Here is a 22,061-nt window from a genome sequence, read left to right on the forward strand (position 1 = left end):
GAGTCTGAGGTTAATTGCCTGAATCTAAGCAATTTCCCAGAGCTAATTTTACTTACTTAAGCTCTCCAGACAACACATTTATTTCATTTACAAAAGCGTGTAAGACTACATCTGTCCCTGAAGACATACTACAGTTATGTTAGCTAAAAGACCCAAGTGTTGTCTAGAAGAGCAGCTGAGCTACTGCTAGTGAACAGAGAGGAGCTAACTGTATCCAAGTGTAAATGCTCTGAAAAGGCAGGATAAACTATTAATGCTTGGCTTACAACACATGTTACTGAAGCTACAGTAGAAGTACTAGTAAAAGGAGAATGGGGGAATAGAATGTTTAAAACTGTTTATTTGAGATCTTGATAAATGAAAACATTTTTAGTATGCACTGGATCAGGCCTACACCTTAAATTTCAACACAGTGAAGGCAAAGTCTTTTTGTACAGGTACTATCTCTACCTTTCTTTCTACATGTATATGGTCCACTTGCAGTAGAAAAATCAAATTTAGGAAGCACATAGTCCACAGAACTTCCTTTGTTTGGAGTAATTGATTTGGTCATCCAAGAAATGTTCACTCATCTAAGATCTCTTCATCCAAGTTGATATCTGTGGTATCAATATCTTCTAGATCTAAATTATCCAAGTCATCTTCCAAGTCCAACAGTGTCTAGACAAAGAAAAGACCAGATTCAGGAATCATTAATATGGTTACATGTTAGGCAGCTTATAGGACATGTGATTCTGTATGATGTATTTGGATGTTGCACAAAACAAGCTGGGGCAGGCAGGAGGCCACATCACTGTTAAAATAAGGTGTAGGCAGAAGCTGCCTTCTTGACAAGAAAGCACCTCACAGTTGCAGCTTCTTGGCCGGTTTTGACCAACTGTGTTTGGACTGCATCCTTTATTCCCTGAAAATCCACAAGGCTGGAGGACTGGTCTGTGTTACAGTGTACAGTTCCCGCACACAGCAGGAAGGTATCTGTACACTGCGTTAATCCTAAGTTGTTTGTGTCTATCAATGTAGAAAGTGACATTTTCTAAACCAAAGAGCTCAGTTTAAACACATTATTAGTTGGAGGTCTTCAATGTAAAATGAACTTTGTACTTGTGCTTTGCTTTTTAAAGATATTTCAGTACCTTCTGATCTCTTGTTGGAAGCAGATCAGAGTTCTGCACACCTGTCTTCATCACTTCTTGTTTAGGAGGTGGAACTGGTTCTTCAGCCTTCTACCGAAAAAGAGAGAAAAGCAAACCAACAAGCAGTTAAATGGCAGCAGACCAGTGGTTCTCTTTCAGTTTCCCTCAGGAGGTTTTGAACCTTCACAGCCAGTGAGCCTTCTAGTCCTCACTCCAATAGAGATGACTGATTCTCAGCCCACTTTATTTCAAGTGGTTGATGATGGAACGCATACAATGAAAACAACCTTCAGAACATTATTGGTTGGTTTCAAATACCAAAGAGCTGTTAGAAAGGAGGTGAGTTTCCATGTCCCTAGCAGGAAGGTTATTAAGTTACTCGAGAGCAGTTTTAGCAGACTCTAAATCTTAGTACTGGTGCTGGGCTTTGTGTCCCATACCACCCTTCTCTCACTGCTGCACTAGTTTTATATTAAGAAGATTCATCAGCTAACACCATTACTTCAGCACTGGTACTATTCAATTAACCATACTTGCTTTCATTATATAATTATCTCCTACAAAACTTGCCCTAGCCAGCCTCAGCTGTAAGAGACAACTGCTCTTTAAAGGCTTCATTGCAATCATGGCCTGCATGTCAAGATATGCTTCTGACATCCACATAATGGGAGGGGTTTGAAGTGATCTCTAGAAATCATCCAGTTCAATCTCCCTGCTAAAGCAGCATCACCCACCACAGGTTGCTCAGGATCATAATGTCCAGGAGGGTTTGGAACCTCACCAGAGAAGGAGACTCCATAACCTCTCTGCAGACCCTGGTCCAGTGCTGTGGCACATTTACAGTCAAGTTCTTCCTCACGTTCAAGTGGAACCTCCTGGGTTCGTGCTTGGGCCCACTGCCCCCTGTCCTATCACTGGACACTACTGAAAAGAGTCTGGCTCCATCCTCTTGGCACCTTGCCTTTCAGCTTGGTGCTTTTCAGCTTCTAACACCAGTTAGTTCTAAGCTGCTTTAGGTAACTTTTGCAAGACTATTTCTATACTTTCTTTAAAAATACCCAACTTTGACTTTGCTTTATGATACTTGTTTTGATACACAAGCAGCAGCCACTACAGCTACTTGAAAGCAAGCTAAGTTCTCTGAAGTGTCAACAAGGTTTTGCAGTGCATCTCCTAGGAGATAAAAATACACAGAATGGAAAGAAGTGACTTTCTCTTTCTCCTTCTACTTCCACTGCAGTTCTTTCAGAAGTTTATAGCTTCAGGAGCTGTGCTAACATCACTGTCTTCAAGAAATTCTCACGTTCAGATATAAACTGTATTTGACATGAGCAAGAATTAGAAGTTGTCAGCTTGTTTCAATCTGAAAAACACTTTAAGCATTAATTTCAGTTTGTAGTTGTTTTCTGGCTGCCCAGGGAGGAGGTGGAGTCGCTGTCCCTGGAGGTGTTCAAGAACAGACTGGATGAGGCACTTAGTGCCACAGTCCAGTTGAATGGATAGGGCTGGGTGATAGGTTGGACTGGATGATCTTAGAGGTCTCTTCCAACCTCGTTGCTTCTATGAACTGAGGTGGTAAAAAAACCCTGAGTTACTTCAGATACTGATTAGAACACAGTTACAAGTAATGGCGCAGGATTTCTCTCTAGTCATGTTACATTCCATAAACGTGCTGGCCAGCAAGCACTATAAGGCATTTGTAACTGCTGTAACTGCCAGTTTTCAGGCTTTAATTTCTGAGCTTTTGGAAAACTAGCAGCAGTTGAGGCAGTGTTTTTATTTGCAACTGCAGGACAAATTCAGTGGTAAGGCTCCACCATTACTCATAGTGATGAAAGATAACCCAAGAGAAGTAACCATACAGAACAAATAGTTTATCAGTCAAGAAGTCATTGGTAGTTACAAAAGTAGACTAAGAGAAATCTGACTCAAAAGAACATGGAGCTCAGCTGCAGTGTCTGCAGTCAAGCCAGTAAGAGCAGTTTGTCCATTACTGGTGAAATGTTCTCCCGGGTAGATGCTATTGCACAATAGGAAAGTTGCCTCTTTCTTAGACTTCATCATTTAGTAGAAGCACTGACCTGAGGTGCCATTAATCCAGATGGCTCAAAGCCTTTTGCTTCTTCAAGTAAATTTCTTTCTTCATTTGGCTAAAAATAAACAACAAAATCATCAAGATGTGTTTGGGGAACGTTTGGTTTCACTGACCTGCTTAAAGCTGATCTGACAGCACCAAACGGTATTCTAGAGACGCTGAGGCCTCCTGCTCGTTACTTACAGTGACAAGGGGGTACTCCCTGGCTGGTCGCAGGTCAGCAAGGTTCTGTTTAACAAACTCTTCAGCCACAAAAGCTTCCTTCAGGCCAGGGAAAAGATTTTCGTATTCCGTAGGATCAGCAAGGGACTCGGCAGCTTTTTGGTTGACTTTAGAGAGATTCTCCCGCCACAGTTTGACAACCCTGGAGAAGCAAACTGTAGTTACACACAGCTGGTTCTGACAACGCTGCTCATGCTCTGCCTGTGCTCTGGGATTACCTTGAGACTTGGCTTGGCAAATAGGTCCGTGCAAGAAAAGCAGCTTCTGGGAGACGCCCCGTTTTAATCAGCAGCTCCAAACACGAATCGAGCCTGAAAGATTGAGACGGGATTTTAGCCAGTGCATTTAATAAAGAGGTTTTCTGTACTGGATTAGCTGTTTATTCTAGTACATTACAGTGCTTCCACTGCAGATTTTAGAGTAACAACCCTCATAAAATAGGATCAGCTTTTCTGAAAGGTACCTGCCACAAACTCTCCATCAAGTTTTAGGTTAGCTCTAATTAAATTTGGAAACCTGAGGTTCTTTGCACTTGGTAAAGCAGAACAGAACAATCTGAATCTCTGGCTTGCTACTTACTTTCCCTGCAGGAAGTAGCTCATAAATGCAACGTTGTTCTTGCCATCTTTCTCTGCTCCTTCAGCTAACTTATTGACCATGTCAGCATTTCCAGAAGCTGTAGCCAGGAGCAGCAGTCCTCCATAGTCTTGTGCATGGTGGAGACACTCTTGGGCTAAGCCAAACTGGCATTTACTAATGGCAAGCTCAGCAAGTTGTTTCCATTTCTGTTCTGACTAATGGTATAAAAAGGCAACGGGGAGGGAAAGAAAACAGAATATATGCCTCACATTTTTGAACAGTATTTAAAGGTTTTCAGAGCATTGAACACAAAAAGGTAACTTCCCTCATGAAGATTCTGTATCCTGTCACCACACCTGTCATCCCTGTAATAGAGCCACGATTCCCGCAGCTTAGCAGCATGACTCAGTGTTACATGCAGGCCACTGCACTGCTGTACCACGATGCAAAACAGTTTTTCATTAAATGTGGAGGAGAAATAGACTTCAGAAATTTAAACAGTAAAGATCTCTTAAAACTCTAACCTTCAGAATGTAAGAAAAGCTTTTGTGTCTGTAAGGTCACATTCCTTACAGCTAACTTGCTTAGTTACAGCAGGAACCGGGAGGTCAATTCTGTCAGTCTTCACAGTGCACTGCTCTAGGTTTGCCAAGGCTGGCACAAAGGCCTAGAGAGCCTTCAGACCTGGCATTTCTCCTCTCGCCGTTAAATACTGGAGATTAAGGCTTGACTCTTGATTCAAGTTTTGTATTCTCAAGGAGTTTGTGTAGCTTTTTTTGTGCAGCCATTTTTCTGCCCCCATCCTTCATCTTAAATCCCTTTAAATTACAGGCAGAATCACCTCATCGAGGAAGCTGGAAGCATTTATATAAGGTGCAGGGAGGTGTAATGTATTCCCACATACCACTGTCTTTCCTTCCAGGGCCTCTTAGATTCAAACTAATACTCAGAACTAGTATAAAAGACCAAAACCTGTGTGTTTACCTCTGCTTCCACTGCAAGCTGATAGGCTATTTTTAATTCTCCAAGCTGAAGAGCAAGTTCAAAGCGATGTTCTGGATCCGTAGATACTGCAAGAGCTTGTTGTTTGAAGCCCTAAAATAAAAATGTGGCAGTAAGGCTTTGATCCATCAGGCTAAACAGCACACTAGGTGCTCTTACAAAACTCTCTACACAGAAAGTTAGAAACTTAACTACACATGATTAGTAAGAGTTTATGTGTACAGATAACATGACCAGGTGGTCATAGAATCAAATAATTGACTGGTTTGACTTAGAAAGGACCTTTAAAGGTCATCCAGTCCAACTCCTCTGCAGTGAGCAGGGACATCTGCAACTCGAGTCGCTCAGACACCATCCAACCTGACCTGGGATCACTCCAGGGATGAGGCAACTACCACTTCTCTGGGCAACCTGTGCCAGGGTTTCACTTCCTTTATTGTAATGTACTCCTCCTCTCTAGTTTAAATCTCCCCTCTTGTAGTTTAAAATCTTCACCCCGTGTCCTGACACAATAGCTTAGCAAGCTCAACTGGACACATGAGTAAACTGATTCATGAAGGGTTTGATAATATGAAGTAGTTCTCTTGCCTGTTTTTCAAGAAAATGTGCAACTCTGGTTCTCTGCTCTTTTGGAATGGTGGGAAGAACTTTGTCAGCCATACCAAAATCTCTCCTCATCACAGCGGTTTGATATTCAAGCACTGAGACCAGCAAAGAGTAGCTAACAATGTTTAGCTCTTTATCACCCAAATAAAGTCGGTTGTCCTTAGGAATATATCCCAAGAGATACATTGTCCTGAAATAAAATAGAGAACAATAATCTTGAATGGATCCACCACCAAACAGTCTACAAAAAGCTCCCATAGTTCTTACAGCAGCAAAAATATTCTCATGGAAGTAGTCTTTCCCCATACATACACTTTCACACTGCACCTGCACCACTGTTTGCTCCCTCCAAAATTACCACCCCAGAACATACATGAACATGACATGCAACAAACCAGAAATGCAGCGCAAGCTGGTGACAAGGTTCTCCTTGTCCGAACCTGCAAGGCTTGGCTGCAGCCCAGTGCAGCAGCTTACCTGTCTAAATGGGCAATGGTGACAATTTCTCCGCCAACATAGTAGTTGAGTCTGTTCACAGAACTGGTGTAAATAAAGCAGTCACCTACCCACAAGCCTGTTTTCACAATCTCCTGAATCTCACCCAGAACCTGCAAATTAAGTTTCATTTAATCAGATACCTAAAAGCCTATTTCTAGGTAACAGTAAGAGTCCTGCATTTCCAAATTATACTTAGTATTAAGTAAATACTTCAGCAAATTGCAAAAAACGTTTAGGCACAGGTTGAAAGTATTTAAATCATGCTTTTAGCTTCATGAAAATGCCATAGCAGATGAAATCTCTACCATAATAATCAGCTAAACCAATTGTAAATCCAGGAAAAGAACAAACAAACTAGGCTTTAAGTGAGATAACGACAAATCTCACAAGACAAGTTGTGTTTCTGACACTGCACAGCATGAGGTTTTTCACTTGTTCTCAGATTCAAAAACCATTTGGAAATCCAAAAACTGCAGGCAAAGTTTAAGCTGTGCAGACATACTACCTGAGCCTGTGCTCTGGTAACTCCGTAAGAACAGGTATGCGGAGAAACATGAGCACCAGGTTCTGTCATGCTGGGATTCCAAGAGGGATACTCTCCTCAAGGAGCCCAAAGAGTGTTCCTCAGGCAGAAATATGCTGGCCATACTCTATTCTGGTGTTCTGGAAACTAAAATGTGATAGGACTATATGAAGGACTAGATATGCTGCACTTTGGGAAGTCCTGCTTCTATGACCTCAAATCCTAGTCTAGTTTTAAAACAGGAGGTACCTCAAAAGCATCTTCAATTCCATCTTCAGTGACACCTTCATGTGTTTCTTGGGCTGCTGTAACTTTTTCTGATAGGTATTTCAGAATGAAGAAAGACTCCTCTGTAGCAATGCAGACAAGCTCACCCGAGTCAGACCAAAAAATCTGTATTATCAGAACAAGCAATGGCACAGTTTGAGACTCCAGGTTAAGAAAGGAGGATGTATGAAAGTTAACACGTAATAACTCTAACATAAGCTTTAGGACTTGAGAAGCCAACACAGAGAGGGCATTTTTCTCTCCTCCTGCGACACAACTGAAATCAGAAGCTATTATTTAATGATTGCCACTCTGGCTTCATTCAGAAAACCAGCAGTCTAGTAAAAAATCCCAACCAAACAAAAAAGCCACAAAACAAAGCCCACAAACCAGAAACTAAACAAAACAGTAAACAAAGAGAGGTAAGAACCTTCAGTCCCAGCTAGAAACTTACGTGTTTGGGCTGAATTTCAATTCTGCGAATCAGTTCCGTGTTTTCCCAATCATAGAATGCCAAACCATTCACAGATCTGACCCCCAACAGGAAGCCACCATAAATACCTGCAAGAAAACAAAGGTGTAAGAAACCCACACTCAGCAAAAGAACACACTTATTTGAAGTGTAAATGCTCACCTTCTGCTCCAAAATCAGGTTTGAAGGACTTCTTCTCTTTGAAGTTTTTAAATATCTTTACAACACTGTTGCTCTCCCTGATTGCATATCTGAAGAGAGATTACATTGTTAAAAAAGAAGTTGCTCCATTTCCAAAGCAGCATATTACTGATATCCTAAGTTACTACAAAACATCTGCATTTACCATCCAAACAAATTAGCAGAGTGCTACAAATGCAAAAAATTAAAGCAGCTTGACTCTGCGATTACCCAAACACAGGTTTCAGTTTTCAAGTCAGTTTACTATCTGCACAACCTGAAAACTAGCAGCAGCAAATTTAAGTTAACACAAAGGCAGAAAAGGTGCCACACTTACTCTGAAGAATCATGTGCCCATACGAACTCCTGTGCAGAGCCAAAGCTCTTGTTTCTCAGAGCCATAGCTGTGTAGATGATATATTCACCATCTCCGCACACCACTACAAACCTAGAGTGGGAGAGAGATGCAACTGTCTGACATCTGTGTTCAGTTCCATAGGTGTGAGCAAGGAGAGAAGTCATCTGAAAAGCTAAAGGCTCCTAGCCCAATATAACCATGTAAATGCAGACAGAATAAGAGCGCTTTGTTTACCCCAAAAGAGCCACAGAACTAGATTTTCTTCTGCATCATCCTTCCTTCTCTAGTCTCTGAGTGGCTTTTGTACCTTGTATCCTTCTGATTCCAATTTGGCTTATATGTTAACAACAAAAAAACAATTCAAGAGAAGTGGTAAAAGAATGTGGTTTGCTGCTATTACACATTTTGGTTACATCATTCTTCCTCCACCTACAGTGTTCAGCTTGTCTGTTTAAGCAGCTTCTACCTGTGATTTCCCATCTATTACCCTGATTTTACAGCGCCTGGTTCTGATGTACCTGTTCTCCACCAGCACACACAACCCTCTTTTTGCTCCTCATTCAAAAAGACTTGCAATATCTAAATAATAACAGACATCAGAAATGTTGAAGGATTTTGTTCTGAAATCTATTACCGTCCATTAGGGTTGTGCTGAATTGTCTGAGGATAGATTTCACAACTCCCCATATCCTTTACTGCCAGGGGCAATCTCTCTCCGTCTTTGATTTCGGCATCTCCCATAGCTTTCAAGTTAGCCTGTTGGACCTCTGAATGCTTAGCCCAAATGATTTTTCCATTTGCATCCATGGACATGGCAGGTTCTTCACGACCAAGCTAGAAAGTGTAGCATAACAATTTAGCAGATGAATACATTGTTGATGTTCAAGTTGAAGTTTAAGTGAAGCATTCTGGCTCTGCCTTAAACTGTCAATTAAAATGCCACATTTTCCCAGAATCAGAAGTCAGTTGCTCTCTACCTAGGACAGTGATGAATCACTACCTCTATTTCAGACTGCTAACTGTACCTTAACAATAATGCTGCCTTCATCATATCCTAAAGCCACGTTGTTGGATCCTCTTAAACTGGCCACACACCACACCCTCTCCATGCCATAGTTGAGGGTACTTTCCAGGCGGTAAGTGCTTGAATGCCAAATGCGCACAGTTCCTAGAGGAAAAAGAAACAAGTTACATCTTCTCCCTCTCTCCTCTCTCCCTAACGGCAGGAGGTGCGTAGCCACATGACAAGAAAAGTTCTCTCCTAAGACCAAGATACAAAATTACCATCTTCAGATCCCGTGATGATGATAGGCAGCTCAGGGTGGAAGCTGACACACGACACATTTTGAGCATGTCCTTCCAGTGTTTGCACACATGTTTTATTCTGAAAAAACAAAACCCACACCAAGAGTCAAAAGTACACACACAGACAGTAAAAAGCTTGCTACATTTTAACCGTCATTTCTCCCTCCAAGTCCAAAATTTACCTGAAAACATATTTCTCTACATTTGTTCCCTTAACATTTATGTTCAAGATGCTCAAACAGCAGCATCAGACATATTATAAACTATGATTGTATTAATTTATTCTCTCTATAAGAAAATATTTATTCCCCTTGACATAGTTCTTGCCCTCTATTTTCATGCAGTTTCTCAGTGCTATGCAGCACAACAGATTACAGCAAGAGAGAAGGCTGAGTACCCTACAAAAACATGAGATCAAAACATCTATCTGAATCAAATTACAGGTGAAGACAGATCTAATACTGTCTTGGTTAAGAATGTTTGTTCACAGAATTGTGAAGAAAAAAGTCTGTTATTTATCAGCTGTTACTACAGCGTGTGCTTTAATTAACAGCATTAGCTTTAACATCTGAACTTGGACTTACACGAGGGCAATATACTTTAACAACCAAGTACTATGTAATAAAATTAACCTTGCTTTTCATACACTTGTACATGGGAAGAACTTAAGAGCTCTAGGTTCCAGCAACAGAATTGAAACCCTAGATTCAATCTCTCTTTCCTGTACAGCGTTCAAGCGAGTCACCTCATGACCTCTGCAAACTGTTCAGTAGAAGCATCTAAGTGTGGATGCATGCACACATGTGCCTTTTACAGGCATAGCATGTAAAAAAGGCATAGCATGAAAAAAGGGAAAAGGAGTGAAGAAGGGAAAAAAACTAATGAGAAGTGAAAGGATTATACAGAAACAGCCTTTACATTTGAAAACAGAAGAGAAGCACTTGAATCCATAAAAAATTAGTTCAAAATCAGTGATTACTACACCACAAGAAAAAACCAACAGCAACCTTCTGTCAAATTTAATTCTGCAAATGAAGGCTGAGATTATTTAAATCCACAGCATGTTTTCTCAAAGGTTAACAAAGTTGTGGTTTGGGAGCTTTGTTTGTTTGTTTTGGGCTTTTTTGTTGTCTTGACTGTGAGATTTTGTTTAAAATTAAAAATTTATCATGAAATATTCCCCCCCTCACATCTCTTCTTTCCATGGAAAAAGGAGGAAAACCTGTTGGTGTATTCAAGTCCTTCCTCTCTTTTTCTGTGTCTTCACTGATGGCTTTGCTATGCCAGTCTACACAAGTTTATGAAGAACTGAACACGTACCTGGTAGTCCCAGATCTTAACCAAGCGGTCATCTGCACCCGAGATGAGATAGGGCTTGTCCCCTCCACTGTAATAGTCAATGCAGTTTACTCCTTTCTCGTGGCCTTCCAAAGTAAAATTGGGTGAAGAGGAGCCAAGTTGCCATACCTTCCCAGAGAAAAAACAACCCAAACTGCATGTAGTTATCCATCTTTTGCATCCAGGTCAACATTGCCAAAGAGTAGGCATTCAGATGGAATTTGCAATTTCAAAGATACAGAATAAGGAATTTTATTTGTTGAAGACCAACTGCCTACCAAACTACCAATCGTTCCCCCCAAACCACCTGAAGTAACATGCCAAGTTGGATGCACTGTGCTCACACTTCAAAAAAAAAAAGTTTTCTTTCTATTCCTTTTAGAGGACCTAAGACTGTTTGTAGGAAACAGCTCTGTCAATGAAATTAACTAATACAAAAAGTAATCAACTGTGCACACACAGGCTGCCACAACGTCCAGAATTTGCTTATTTTCAGTTACTTTAAATGAATGACAGATCACATGCTAAATGAGGACTCAAAATGCATAGCTGTAGATATACTAGTAGTCACATTAAGTCAACACTTAAATACACCTATCTCAGCATCTAGGAATGTATGAAATCAAACCTGGCTTTTTATAGCCAATATACTGGTAATTTATGGGGAATATGAGAGGTTTCACCACTCAGATGACTATAAACACGCAGTTCAAAGTATTTAGTAGTAACTTCACAGCAAACAAGGCTCACTCGAGTCTATCATGAGAGGCTGAAGATACCTTTGGAAACAGTTGAATAGACAGACAGGCAAGAACATCAAAACAATGGGACAAATGCCTTTACTATATTTTTCTAATGCACAGGGTTAAAGGCTTTACCTACTACATGTATATATACACACACATATAAGTATAGTTTCGATTCTCCCAAATTACTCTTTCACAGCACAACCATTACATCTCCCCAGTGTTACTGTGCAATCCAGATGGCAATGTAGCACTTCCAATTTGGAGAGACACATTTCACTGACTAGAGCTGACATGCAATCTTGTAAGTCTGATAAATCACTTACTAGGTGTGCAGTAACTCAACCAACATCCAGGTCGTTGTTCAAAACAAATTCTATTATTGCACTGCTTTTAAGAACTCAGACTCCATGCAGTATTACTGGTTTGTGGACTGTGATAATTACTTAATGACTAAAAAAAAAAAAGACAAAATACAGTTTTTCTACCTTGATTGTCCTATCCAAAGAGGCACTGGCGAACTGATTATTGTCTTTTGGGTTTATGACAATCTGCATGACATAATGGGTGTGCCCTTCAAACACCTGAGAACAAGACCATTTTTTATCCCAGTCCCAGAGTTTAATGAGCATGTCATCTGAAAAAAAACACAGCAAACAACCAAACTAAGCTTTAATTAACTCAATATATTCTGATAACTACCTTCTTACATTACATAATCCCTAGTAACTTCAGTGAGGCCTCATTCATCCCTTACTCCTTGAAAGGAAGCACTCCTAACACTCTATTTTTCTTTCTTCCTTGCACAAGGACCACATAAAGTGTAAGTTTCTTGAAAAGACTGTCCAGTAAAATGGTGATAAAACCAAGTAAGAACTATATCTGTTACACAAGAGAGATTAAGAATTGATAATAAGGTATTGAATTACATCTCAAAATACTAGACAGAACCAAAGAACCAAATCTGTGCTTTCCTCTGCAGCATCTCTCTGATAAGCCTTAAGGAACAGGGATCAGAGACATGCAAGGTGGCTTTCTAGTACTTTTATTTCAAGTGTAAATACATTAGCTTCAACAGCAAACCACAGAAATATAGGGTGCTTCTGACTCCCAAGGCTCCCTGCACTCTGGCAGAGTTCTGACCGCATTACTAAGGTGTCCAAGAGTAAAAACAATTGAGTAGCATGACACAGATGTTCTTGGGCATGATGTGCCAGGATACTGTGCTCTTCCAACCCTGAGTAACATAGATCACCTCAAATAACAGAGAACTCAGGAGTATTTTGGGGAAAAAAAGATGAAAGTTATATTGCTTCAAGTCAAATTGCCAGCTTAAAACATACTCTGACAATGCTGCGATTTTTTTTTAAGAACATAACTTTGGTGGTGCAAACTCTCAACAGCCAAAAACAAACCTTTCTTCTGGCAGATATTAAGCAACAAGGTCATTCAGTGTTCTCTGAGAAGAATATAAGCTATTGTATTTAAATTGGAAGTACAGCTGATATTCTGTTGAGAAATCATGACTGCATCTGGCAAAGTAGTAACATGAAGTTGACCGCTGTCATGCTGGCTACTAGCTCAGAGATTCCCTTTTCAGCAGAAAAAGGTAAACACATGCAATCCCTCATCACACAGAAAACAGGAGCCTAAAAACAGCTGCTTAATAAATGGCAAAGAATTCCAAAGAACTCTTACCACTGCTTGTCAGTATGAAAGGCTGTGTGGGATGCACAGCAATACAGCGAATGTAATCTGAATGTGCTTCAAACATGTGAACTCTTTCCAAGGTGTTATAATTAAAAACTCTGATTTGCATGTCATCCTGTGAAAGGGAAGAAAAGACACCATTAAAACAGGACTCTGTACAATACACCTTTTATTCAATGCAAGGTGGTTAGGAAACAAAATCCACCATTTAAGAGCCTCTACCAACAAAATACATATAAGAAAATGTATTTTATTTACATCACTAGTGATTCAAATTACACTTTGATTCAGAAGTCTACAAATTATCCAGTTCAATTCTAAGGCATTTATGAAACAGAAAAAGTTTCAATTCAATTTAATATTAAAATATCTTTTGATTTGAAGTGAAAAAAACGCTTAAAAATTATTGATGCTTTATATGCAAATGAAAAAGAAGGCTCTCCATCATAAAATTTACAGTGACGTTAATGCTGTGGAGCCAAGAGGAAAGAAGTTTTAGCTAAGTCAAGTGAAAAAGTGATTTCAAATTTATTTCTCCAGACTTTTTAAAAATTAAATTAAACTAATAAAAATAAAACTTAAGACTAATTTTCATTAGTTACTACTCTAGTTGCTGTGGAGCTGTTTGGACTCTCATGCCATCAAAGAAGCAGTATTATGCTTCTTGAGAAGAGAAACACTGCCCTTGAACAGTGCACTACATGCACTTCAATTGCCTGGGTCACAGCAGTGGGAGGCAATGAAATGACAAGAACTTTTTAACCCTGTAAAGGGCAAAAGACTAGAAAACAAATACTGAGACAAAACCCCTTAGGTATTACCTGAGCTTAGACAAAAGGCATTTGTTTCATCATAAGAAATGAGTTACCAAGACTAAAATCAAACTATTCTCACAGTAGACTTTGTTAGAAAAGTAAAACTTGCAGAAGACTTATTTTTAATACAACCAAGAGCAAAATTAGAAGATAACTTCTAAGTCATCTTACGTAATACAGTCAACAGTTTCATCCTGGTTAAAGTAGTACTATTAACATCTAGTCAAAACTAGGGTATTGTGTTGACAGTAGAAGTTAAACCTAGCTGTGTGTTGCACTACATGCAGGATTAGTCACCATATTTGGCTGCTCTCATATGGAATGAAAAGTTCAGGTTTCTAAGCTTACTTAAAGGAGAAAATTTATCCTCTACAAATTCATATCCAATCATATTATTAGGTGATGTAGAAAGGAACAGCATGAAAATAAACTAAAGAAAATAGTACTGCACATGGAAATTACAAGACGATGATATCTTACCGCTCCTGTAACAACCCAGTTCTTCCTTGCCACGAATTTGGCAGCTCTCACTGGCAGGTCACACACTTCAAAAGTCTTCACCAGAGTCTATAAATAAAAATATTAAATTTATAGCACTGGCGAAAATATAACACTTGAAATCAGCTTGGTATCTTCTCTTAATAGTGTCCACTATGCTGCCTTTGGCAACTCTCCAAGAATTCTACAGCACTACATTCACACTTTTTAAAAGGAACTTACCAGCTCAAGAAGGAAGATACTTGCCTTGTATGTTCTTTTAGCCATTATGTTCTCCCTTCATACTTAACCCAACCCCACCTCTGAGCATTTTTGGAGTTGCTGCCCTATTTCAACAGGTAGAAGTCTAAAAGCTGCTAAAACCTTTGGTAGTATAGATGGCAGGCAGAGATAGAGGCATCTAAACTTTCATAAGGAAAAGTATTAGTTTGCAAGGAATCCACCAAGGAGATAATCCTTGAAAATTACATTTCTGGGAAACGAAACATCATCAAAGTCACAGCACAAAAATTCTTTGCCATAGTGACTGCCGTAATAAAGAAGGGGACAGTTCAGTTGATTAGCGACAGTGACACAAGATGCTTCTTGAATATCCTGTACCATATTCACACATCTGGTATTTATGAACATTTCATTAAAAAAGGAAAACCAAAACCATCACCTGTGTTTCATGGTTCCAAACACAGACACTGCCATTGTAAAGACTAGCCAGCATCCATGGTTCTGTGGGATGCAAGTCTACACTCTTCACTCGGTCAGACCGGGCTGTTAGTTTCCGTTTTATGTCAAGGCGGAGAGGCTAAAGAGGAAAAGAATGGAGAATACTGTGTTATCCAACATCAAACTGGCTCATAAATATGATGGAAGAAATAAAGCCAAAGTTAAACCTTAAAATAAAAGGTGTCCATCCTGCTTTTCAAGCAGACAGAAGAGTACTACTCTTTTCTATCCACCTATTTGCTTTCGTAGGGGTTTCTTGAAACACCACATTCGCTCATGTGGCAATAGGTCCACTTAGTTTACTTCCAAAGAATTAAAAAACATTTTATACTGTAGAAACTATCTCTAACAAAGTAAAAAAAATAAAAAAGGAGGTGCTGCACATCTTCCTGATGTCTCTGAGTCACTAAAGCAGAGAAAAAGAATTAAAAGAATTTGCTTCTAATACAAATGATAGAAACTGAATCTTACTGCTGCTTCTCCTGAAAAAAACAGGTGGAGCAGGCAATTATCACAAATGGAACATAACATTTGCACATTATATGTTTATTTCTGTTCACTCTTCAAACGTTAAGCTCTAGAATGGAACACTATGTTGTAAAAACTGTGGGGAGAACTTTAGATCTTCCTCTCTAAAAGTGGCTTTGACCTTCCACTTTCAGCACTGGCAATGTAAAAACAGAGTATTTTAAAGGCATGAAGTAAAGGCAAAATGAGGCATTATAGATTCATTTACATATAGATATATATAGAGATATTTGAGGCATTACAGATTCATTTAGACACTCAAAGACTGCTGATATTGTATTTCAGATAACTTAGTGGGTAGTATCTGATCAAAGACTGCTGTATGTGTTTAGCAGTAGAATAAAATTAAGGAAATCTGCGGTTATGTATCTTAGACACTGCAAAGATAAAGAGAAACTTAGTTATTGCCTAGTACCCAGAACTTACGGATGTGACATCTGACAGTAGAAAATGAACCTTTCATTTACTTCCCCTGCCATAAGTACAGGGTAAGCAAGCAAGAAAATTGTGTGCAATTCTATGCTTAGCCTTGTATCTGCTCATGTCAGCTGCTACTAAGGATCAGACTGTGGCTAACCTAAGATGTTAACTGCAACATCACACAACACCTGTGTGATTCTGTGTATGCACTCAAAACACCTTGACAGATGTTAGATGAGTTTGATGAATATCACATTGGTAACACAGCCCAAGACATCTGCACTGTGACTTCAAACATAATATTAGTGACATTCCTTATTTCATTTAGCTTAAATCACAGCATAACACTATGACTTCTTCAGGTAGCACAGGACCAGAGATATCGAGTCAAAATCTCCCATTTTTAGTTTAAAGCCATCACCGCTTCACCTGATGCAACGGGCCCTGCTAAAAAGCCTTCTCTCATCTTTCTCACAGGCCCCTTCAGGTACTGAAAAGCTGTAATAATGTTTCCTTGGAGCCTTCTCTTCTATCACAGCATCACAGTATTATCAGGGTTGGAAGAGACCTCACAGATCACCAAGTCCAACCCTTTACCACAGAGCTCAAGGTCAGACCATGGCACCAAGTGCCACGTCCAACCTTGCCTTGAAGTTCCCCAGGGAAGGCGACTCCACCACCTCCCTGGGCAGCCCATTCCAGTGTCCAATGACTCTCTCAGGGAAGAACTTTCTCCTCACCTCCAGCCTAAATCTCCCCTGGCACAGCCTGAGGCTGTGTCCTCTTGTTCTGGTGCTGGCCACCTGAGAGAAGAGAGCAACCTCCTCCTGGCCACAACCACCCCTCAGGTAGCTGTAGACAGCAATAAGGTCTCCCCTGAGCCTCCTCTTCTCCAGGCTAACCAATCCCAGCTCCCTCAGCCTCTCCTCGTAGGGCTGTGCTCAAGGCCTCTCCCCAGCCTCGTTGCCCTTCTCTGGACACGCTCAAGCATCTCAATGTCCCTCCTAAACTGGGGGGCCCAGAACTGAACACAGCACTCAAGGTGTGGTCTAACCAGTGCAGAGTACAGGGGCAGAATGACCTCCCTGCTCCTGCTGGCCACACCATTCCTGATGCAGGCCAGGATGCCATTGGCTCTCTTGGCCACCTGGGCACACTGCTGGCTCATGTTCAGGCAGGTATCAATCAGTACCCCCAGATCCCTCTCTGTCTGGCTGCTCTCCAGCCACTCCGACCCCAGCCTGTATCTCTGCATGGGGTTGCTGTGGCCAAAGTGCAGCACCCTGCACTTGGAGCTATTGAACCCCATCCCCTTGGACTCTGCCCATCTGTCCAGGTGGTCAAGGTCCCACTGCAGAGCTCTTCTGCCCTCCAACCCAGCCACATCTGCCCCCAGCTTAGTGTCATCTGCAAACTTGCTGATGACTGACTCGATGCCCTCATCCAGATCATCTATGAAGATGTTAAAGAGGATGGGGCCCAGCACAGATCCCTGAGGACACCACTAGTGACAGCTGCCAGCTGGATGTGGCACCATTCACCACCACTCTCTGGGCTCAGCCCTCCAGCCAGTTCCTAACCCAGCACAGAGTGTTGCCATCCAAGCCGTGGGCTGACAGCTTAGACAGCAGTTTGCTGTGGGGGACAGTGTCAAAGGCATTGCTGAAGTCCAGATAGAGCACATCCACAGGCCTCCCCACATCCACCAAGCAGTCACCTGATCATAGAAGGAGATCAGGTTGGAGAGGCAGGATCTGCCCTTCCTAAACCCATGCTGGCTGGACCTGAGCCCTTTGCCATCCCTCAGGTGTGCTCTTATCAACCCCAAGATAACCTGCTCCATCAGTTTCCCTGGCACTGAGGTCAGGCTGACAGGTCTGTAGTTCCCAGGTTCCTCCATCCGACCCTTCTTGTGGATGGGGACCACGTTGGCAGTTTCCAGTCTCCTGGGACCTCTCTGGTGAGCCAGGACTCTTGGAAAATGATGGAGAGCATCTTGGCCAGCTCAGCTGCCAGCTCTCTCAGCACCCTGGGATGGATCCCATCTGGTCCCATGGACTTGTGGGTGTCCAGGTGGCTCAGTAGGTCCTGAACTAATTCTTCATGGATTTCCAGGGGAACACACTGCTCCCTGACCCCATCCCCCAGTTCAAGAGGCCACTTGCCCTGAACTCCTCCCTCCTTACTGTTGAAAACTAAGGCGAAGAAGGCATTCAGGACCTCAGCCTTTTCTTTGTCATCAGTTATAGTATTCCCCTCCTGGTCCAGTAAGCAGTGGAGGCTCTTCTTGCCCTTCTTTTTAGCACTGATACATTTATAAAAGTGCTTTTTGTTATCTTTCATGGAAGTGGCAGCCTAAGTTCTAGCTGGGCCTTAGCCTCTCTAATTTTTCTCCTGCATAATCTGGCTACCTCCTTAAACACGTCAGGAGAAGCCTTCCCCTCCTTCCAGAGGTGATACACCCTCTTTTTCTCCCCCAACTTGGATTGATCTCCAGGTTGAACAATTCCAACTTCTTCTTTCCCTTACAGGAGAGGTGCTCTATCCTTTTGATCACTTCTGTGGCCTCCTCTGGACTTAGTCGACCACGTTCACATCCTAAATCACTGAGTAACAGTAACACTTTTCCAGGTAGCACGGGAACAGGGAAACTCGGGTGAAACTGTGTAACATGGGCTCTGCAGAGCCATCCCTGGCTTGTCCCATACAGAACCAAAGCCAAGTCCCTCACCAAAGTGCAGCAGTGTACGGAAAGGCCCCGTGACGTCCAGGCTTGGCTCTAGACTCGCCTTCGTGGAGCAGTTGCTCAGACCCCCAGCCCTTTGAGGCCTCGGCTCCTCCGGTCACATCCAACTGCGCCGTTTCATGGGGGCGCGGGGGTGTGCAGCTCCGCGGTGCAAGCCTGGGCTGCGCTACCTCACCGAAGCCTCGTGAAAGCACCGCAGCACAGCCCTGTCAAGCCTCCTGCACCGCGCACTGAGCCTGGACAGCCTCACTGCTGCCAGGCGCTGGCGGCCGCGGCACTCACCAGGATGGTACAGCACCACCCCCCCCCCCATTCATGCCACGCCGAGCTCCCGGGGCAGGCCGCCGCCCCGCCCCGCCCCGCTCCCCAGGCAGCAGGCCCCGCTGGCGGAGCGGGCCCCGGACTCACCATGGCGGTGCGTGGCCCCGCGGCAGCGCCCACGGCCCAACTCCTGCCGCACCCCGGCCCGGCCCCGAGCCTCCGACGTGGAGCTTCCGGGGCCGCCGCTCTCGCGAGAGCGGCACCTGCAGCGCCCGCGCCCCGCGAGAGCCGGGCCGCCCCGCGGCATGCCGGGAGGCGGAGGCGGCGGCGGGCGCTGGGTGCGCCTGGGGTGCCGGCAGGCGCGGGGCCGGCGCTGAGGGCGGGGGGAGCTGCCGGGCTCTGCGCGGTCCGGGGAGCCCTGGGGAGGAGCGTCGGAACCGCAATCGCTTCGGTCGAAAGAGACCTCTAAGACCATGGAGTGAGTCCGTCAGCCAAGCACTGCCGCCACGTTGCTCAGCACCACATCTGCACGTTTTAAATCGCTCCAGGGAGGGTGGCTCTACCACTGCCCTAGCACCGTGTTCCAGACCTTGACGACCCTTCCAGTGGAAAACAAACGAAACCCAACCCTGAAAACCGATCAGACAGCATCTAGTGGAATGGTTATGGCGAATGTGAGGTTTTGGAAAGCACCGAAGCGGAACCACTGCTGAGGAAATGTCTCTTAGTACTGCTGCCGGATTAAAGCCTCATTTTCAGTTAAACGTTGCAGCTCCTACGGTGTGTTGTGTGAAGGAGAGAGTAACACAGAGGATATTTATATTCACTGAAATTCAGATGAAGAAAATACCCTTGGCTACAAGTGGGAGGTTAGAAGCCTCCTGCTCTATCCAGCGTGGTAAGAAGGATTACACTGCCCTGGGCTGCTTACAGTTTGAAAGACATAAACATAAGGGTGGCAGAGACATTACTCCAACTCTTGTTACTTTTAATGTAGGAGACCAAAGACAAAAAAGACAGATATTTAAATCTCAAAAAACCCACAAGTCTGATGAAAATAAGTGAGAAATTTCTGAAACACACAAGGGGCACAATGTTGTCAGCCTTTATGGGTGAGTTTGGACTACCACCTGTCTTTAAGGCTTTCTTTGCACTTTAATTATGTTAATTCTTAATACATTTGAGTACAGATAGGATTGTTTACTTTAAAGTAGTCTAGTTGATGATTCATAAACAGCTGAGGTGGAGCACTGAAAGAAGAGCTGTAGCAGAATGTGATGGTTTGGGTGTTCCCTGCCCCCCCACACTTTAGAAATCATCCAGACTGGACTCAGCCAGCTCTGGAAATACGAATGAAGCTATTTATTTACAGCTAGCACAATATACAAGCAGATATTTACAGTATATACAGTTATAGACAGAAATAGACAAGGTAAAAGGTAATACAGAATCACAACTCCCCTCCCAGAAACCTGAGTCCCCAGGAGGGGCTCTCAACCACCCCTTCACCTTCCCCCTGCCCCTCTCAACCTTACTCCAGTCCCAAGGGAGAATAGAGGTTTCGCCAGGGGGTTAGGAAGCAAAGTGGGTTAGTGTAAAATGGAGGCTGAGGTTAGAGAGATGCAGCTCAGCCAGCAGCCTGAGTGAGAGTGGTGCCGAGTGTCATATCTATGCTTTGACTTATGTTTTTATACATCTCAGAAACCCTATGAGGGAAGTAGACATCACTCTTGTTTTGATTTCACAGCCTATGGTCTAGTCCTTCTCACCAAAACATTCTAGCCTGTTTCAAATGAGCACACAGAAGAATATTCATTTTAGAGAATATAGGTACTGTGTTTTTCATAGGAAAGCTCCACGAGGTCTTGTTTGGAGGAAGATGAGAATATTACAGAGAAATTAAAGATGACAAGGAAGGTAAGTGAAAGATGAAGGAAATGAGCTTGTTAGTCAAGAAAATAATAGCAGAGAAAGAAATTACTTTGGTGTTAGCTGCTCCTAGGAAGCTGTAATAATAGAAAATCCAAAGTGCAGAAAAGAGGCACCAGTTATAAGCCAAGGTGGACTTTAAAGTAGGAGAGAAGCGATGTGTATAGGGTTAACACTCCTGGGGGAGTGACCCTGAACCTGACCCTAGGGGTCTTGGCCCCTCCTCAGGGGTGGGCCACACTCCAGGTGATGGTTAGCCCACTCCCCCCACTTCCTGTGGTATAAAAGACAGGAGTTCTCCTGTCTCTTCCTCTTTTCGCCCTCTTGCTCACTACCTGCGTTCATGACCGCACACACACACTGATACTGTATACCAGCCACGAGGCAGAGACACCATCACACTACTCGGGTTGTATCCATCCCTGTTTTGTATTTTGCTGTTTTCCCTTCCTCATCCTTTGTAAACTCCCCTACCTCCAATCCCTTTTTTCTAAGTTATTGTTAAACTTTTCCTTTTTAACTTCCAAATCGAGTGAGATTGATTTATTGGGGTGTCCCTACCTTTTATCTCTCTCCCTGTCTTTTGGGGAAAGGAGGGGGAGGAGGGGAGGGCACTCTATAAACTCTATAAATTCTATAAATTGTCATTGGGTCTACCAAATTTATAAGAGTCTCTGGGAACTTGCATTTGAACCCAAAACAATTTATTTGGCGTCTCAACGTGGGGCTAGGTAGAAAGAATTCTTTCAGAGAAGATTTGGAAGTTAAAAAATGGATATTCTGAAAGTCTTAATCATTAACGCTTTTGCATGGCTGTTGTGGGGCTGGCTGTTAAAGTTTATAAGTTACCATGTCTTCTGGATTGTCATTGATATGCTCTGGGAATATTCTAAGCATTTGCCTGCCCGAGTCTATGCCTATTTCCTGAATTCTGTTAGTAATATCACTGTGTTTAGAAATGTTTCTGGAACATGGAATCAATCTGAGTATATGCATTGGAGCACAGAAGCTCCAGATATTTTGGGGGAAAAATGGTACTGGATAGCTGTTATTTCACTGTGTGTAAATTTGGGTTTGGGAATTAATAAGATAGCGGTGAACTGGGACACG

The 22,061-nt window shown here is 42.6% G+C and overlaps 1 protein-coding gene across 2 annotated transcripts; it reads right to left on the minus strand.

The window, feature by feature from the left end:
• Positions 1 to 320: 320 nt before the first annotated feature.
• Positions 321 to 19,276, minus strand: COPB2 (COPI coat complex subunit beta 2). 2 transcript variants are annotated; one of them, XM_064165435.1, is made up of 22 exons: positions 19,170 to 19,276; positions 15,009 to 15,146; positions 14,330 to 14,416; positions 13,023 to 13,149; positions 11,813 to 11,961; positions 10,561 to 10,707; positions 9,220 to 9,319; positions 8,961 to 9,103; positions 8,570 to 8,769; positions 7,915 to 8,025; positions 7,560 to 7,648; positions 7,380 to 7,486; positions 6,908 to 7,051; positions 6,115 to 6,245; positions 5,620 to 5,827; positions 5,014 to 5,124; positions 4,030 to 4,244; positions 3,669 to 3,761; positions 3,412 to 3,592; positions 3,215 to 3,283; positions 1,134 to 1,220; positions 321 to 660 (listed from the first exon to the last, which is right to left on the minus strand). In XM_064165435.1, exons 1-22 carry the CDS (start codon positions 19,170 to 19,172, stop codon positions 565 to 567), a joined length of 2,736 nt encoding a protein of 911 aa, XP_064021505.1. In that variant the 5' UTR covers positions 19,173 to 19,276; the 3' UTR covers positions 321 to 564. The 2 variants fall into 2 exon arrangements, with proteins under 2 accessions (XP_064021505.1, XP_064021504.1); XM_064165434.1 differs by having other exon boundaries at positions 1,134 to 1,223.
• Between the last annotated feature and the right edge of the window lie 2,785 nt (positions 19,277 to 22,061).

The sequence above is a fragment of the Pogoniulus pusillus genome, chromosome 26 (assembly GCF_015220805.1).
Source record: "Pogoniulus pusillus isolate bPogPus1 chromosome 26, bPogPus1.pri, whole genome shotgun sequence".
Lineage (NCBI taxonomy): Eukaryota > Metazoa > Chordata > Aves > Piciformes > Lybiidae > Pogoniulus > Pogoniulus pusillus.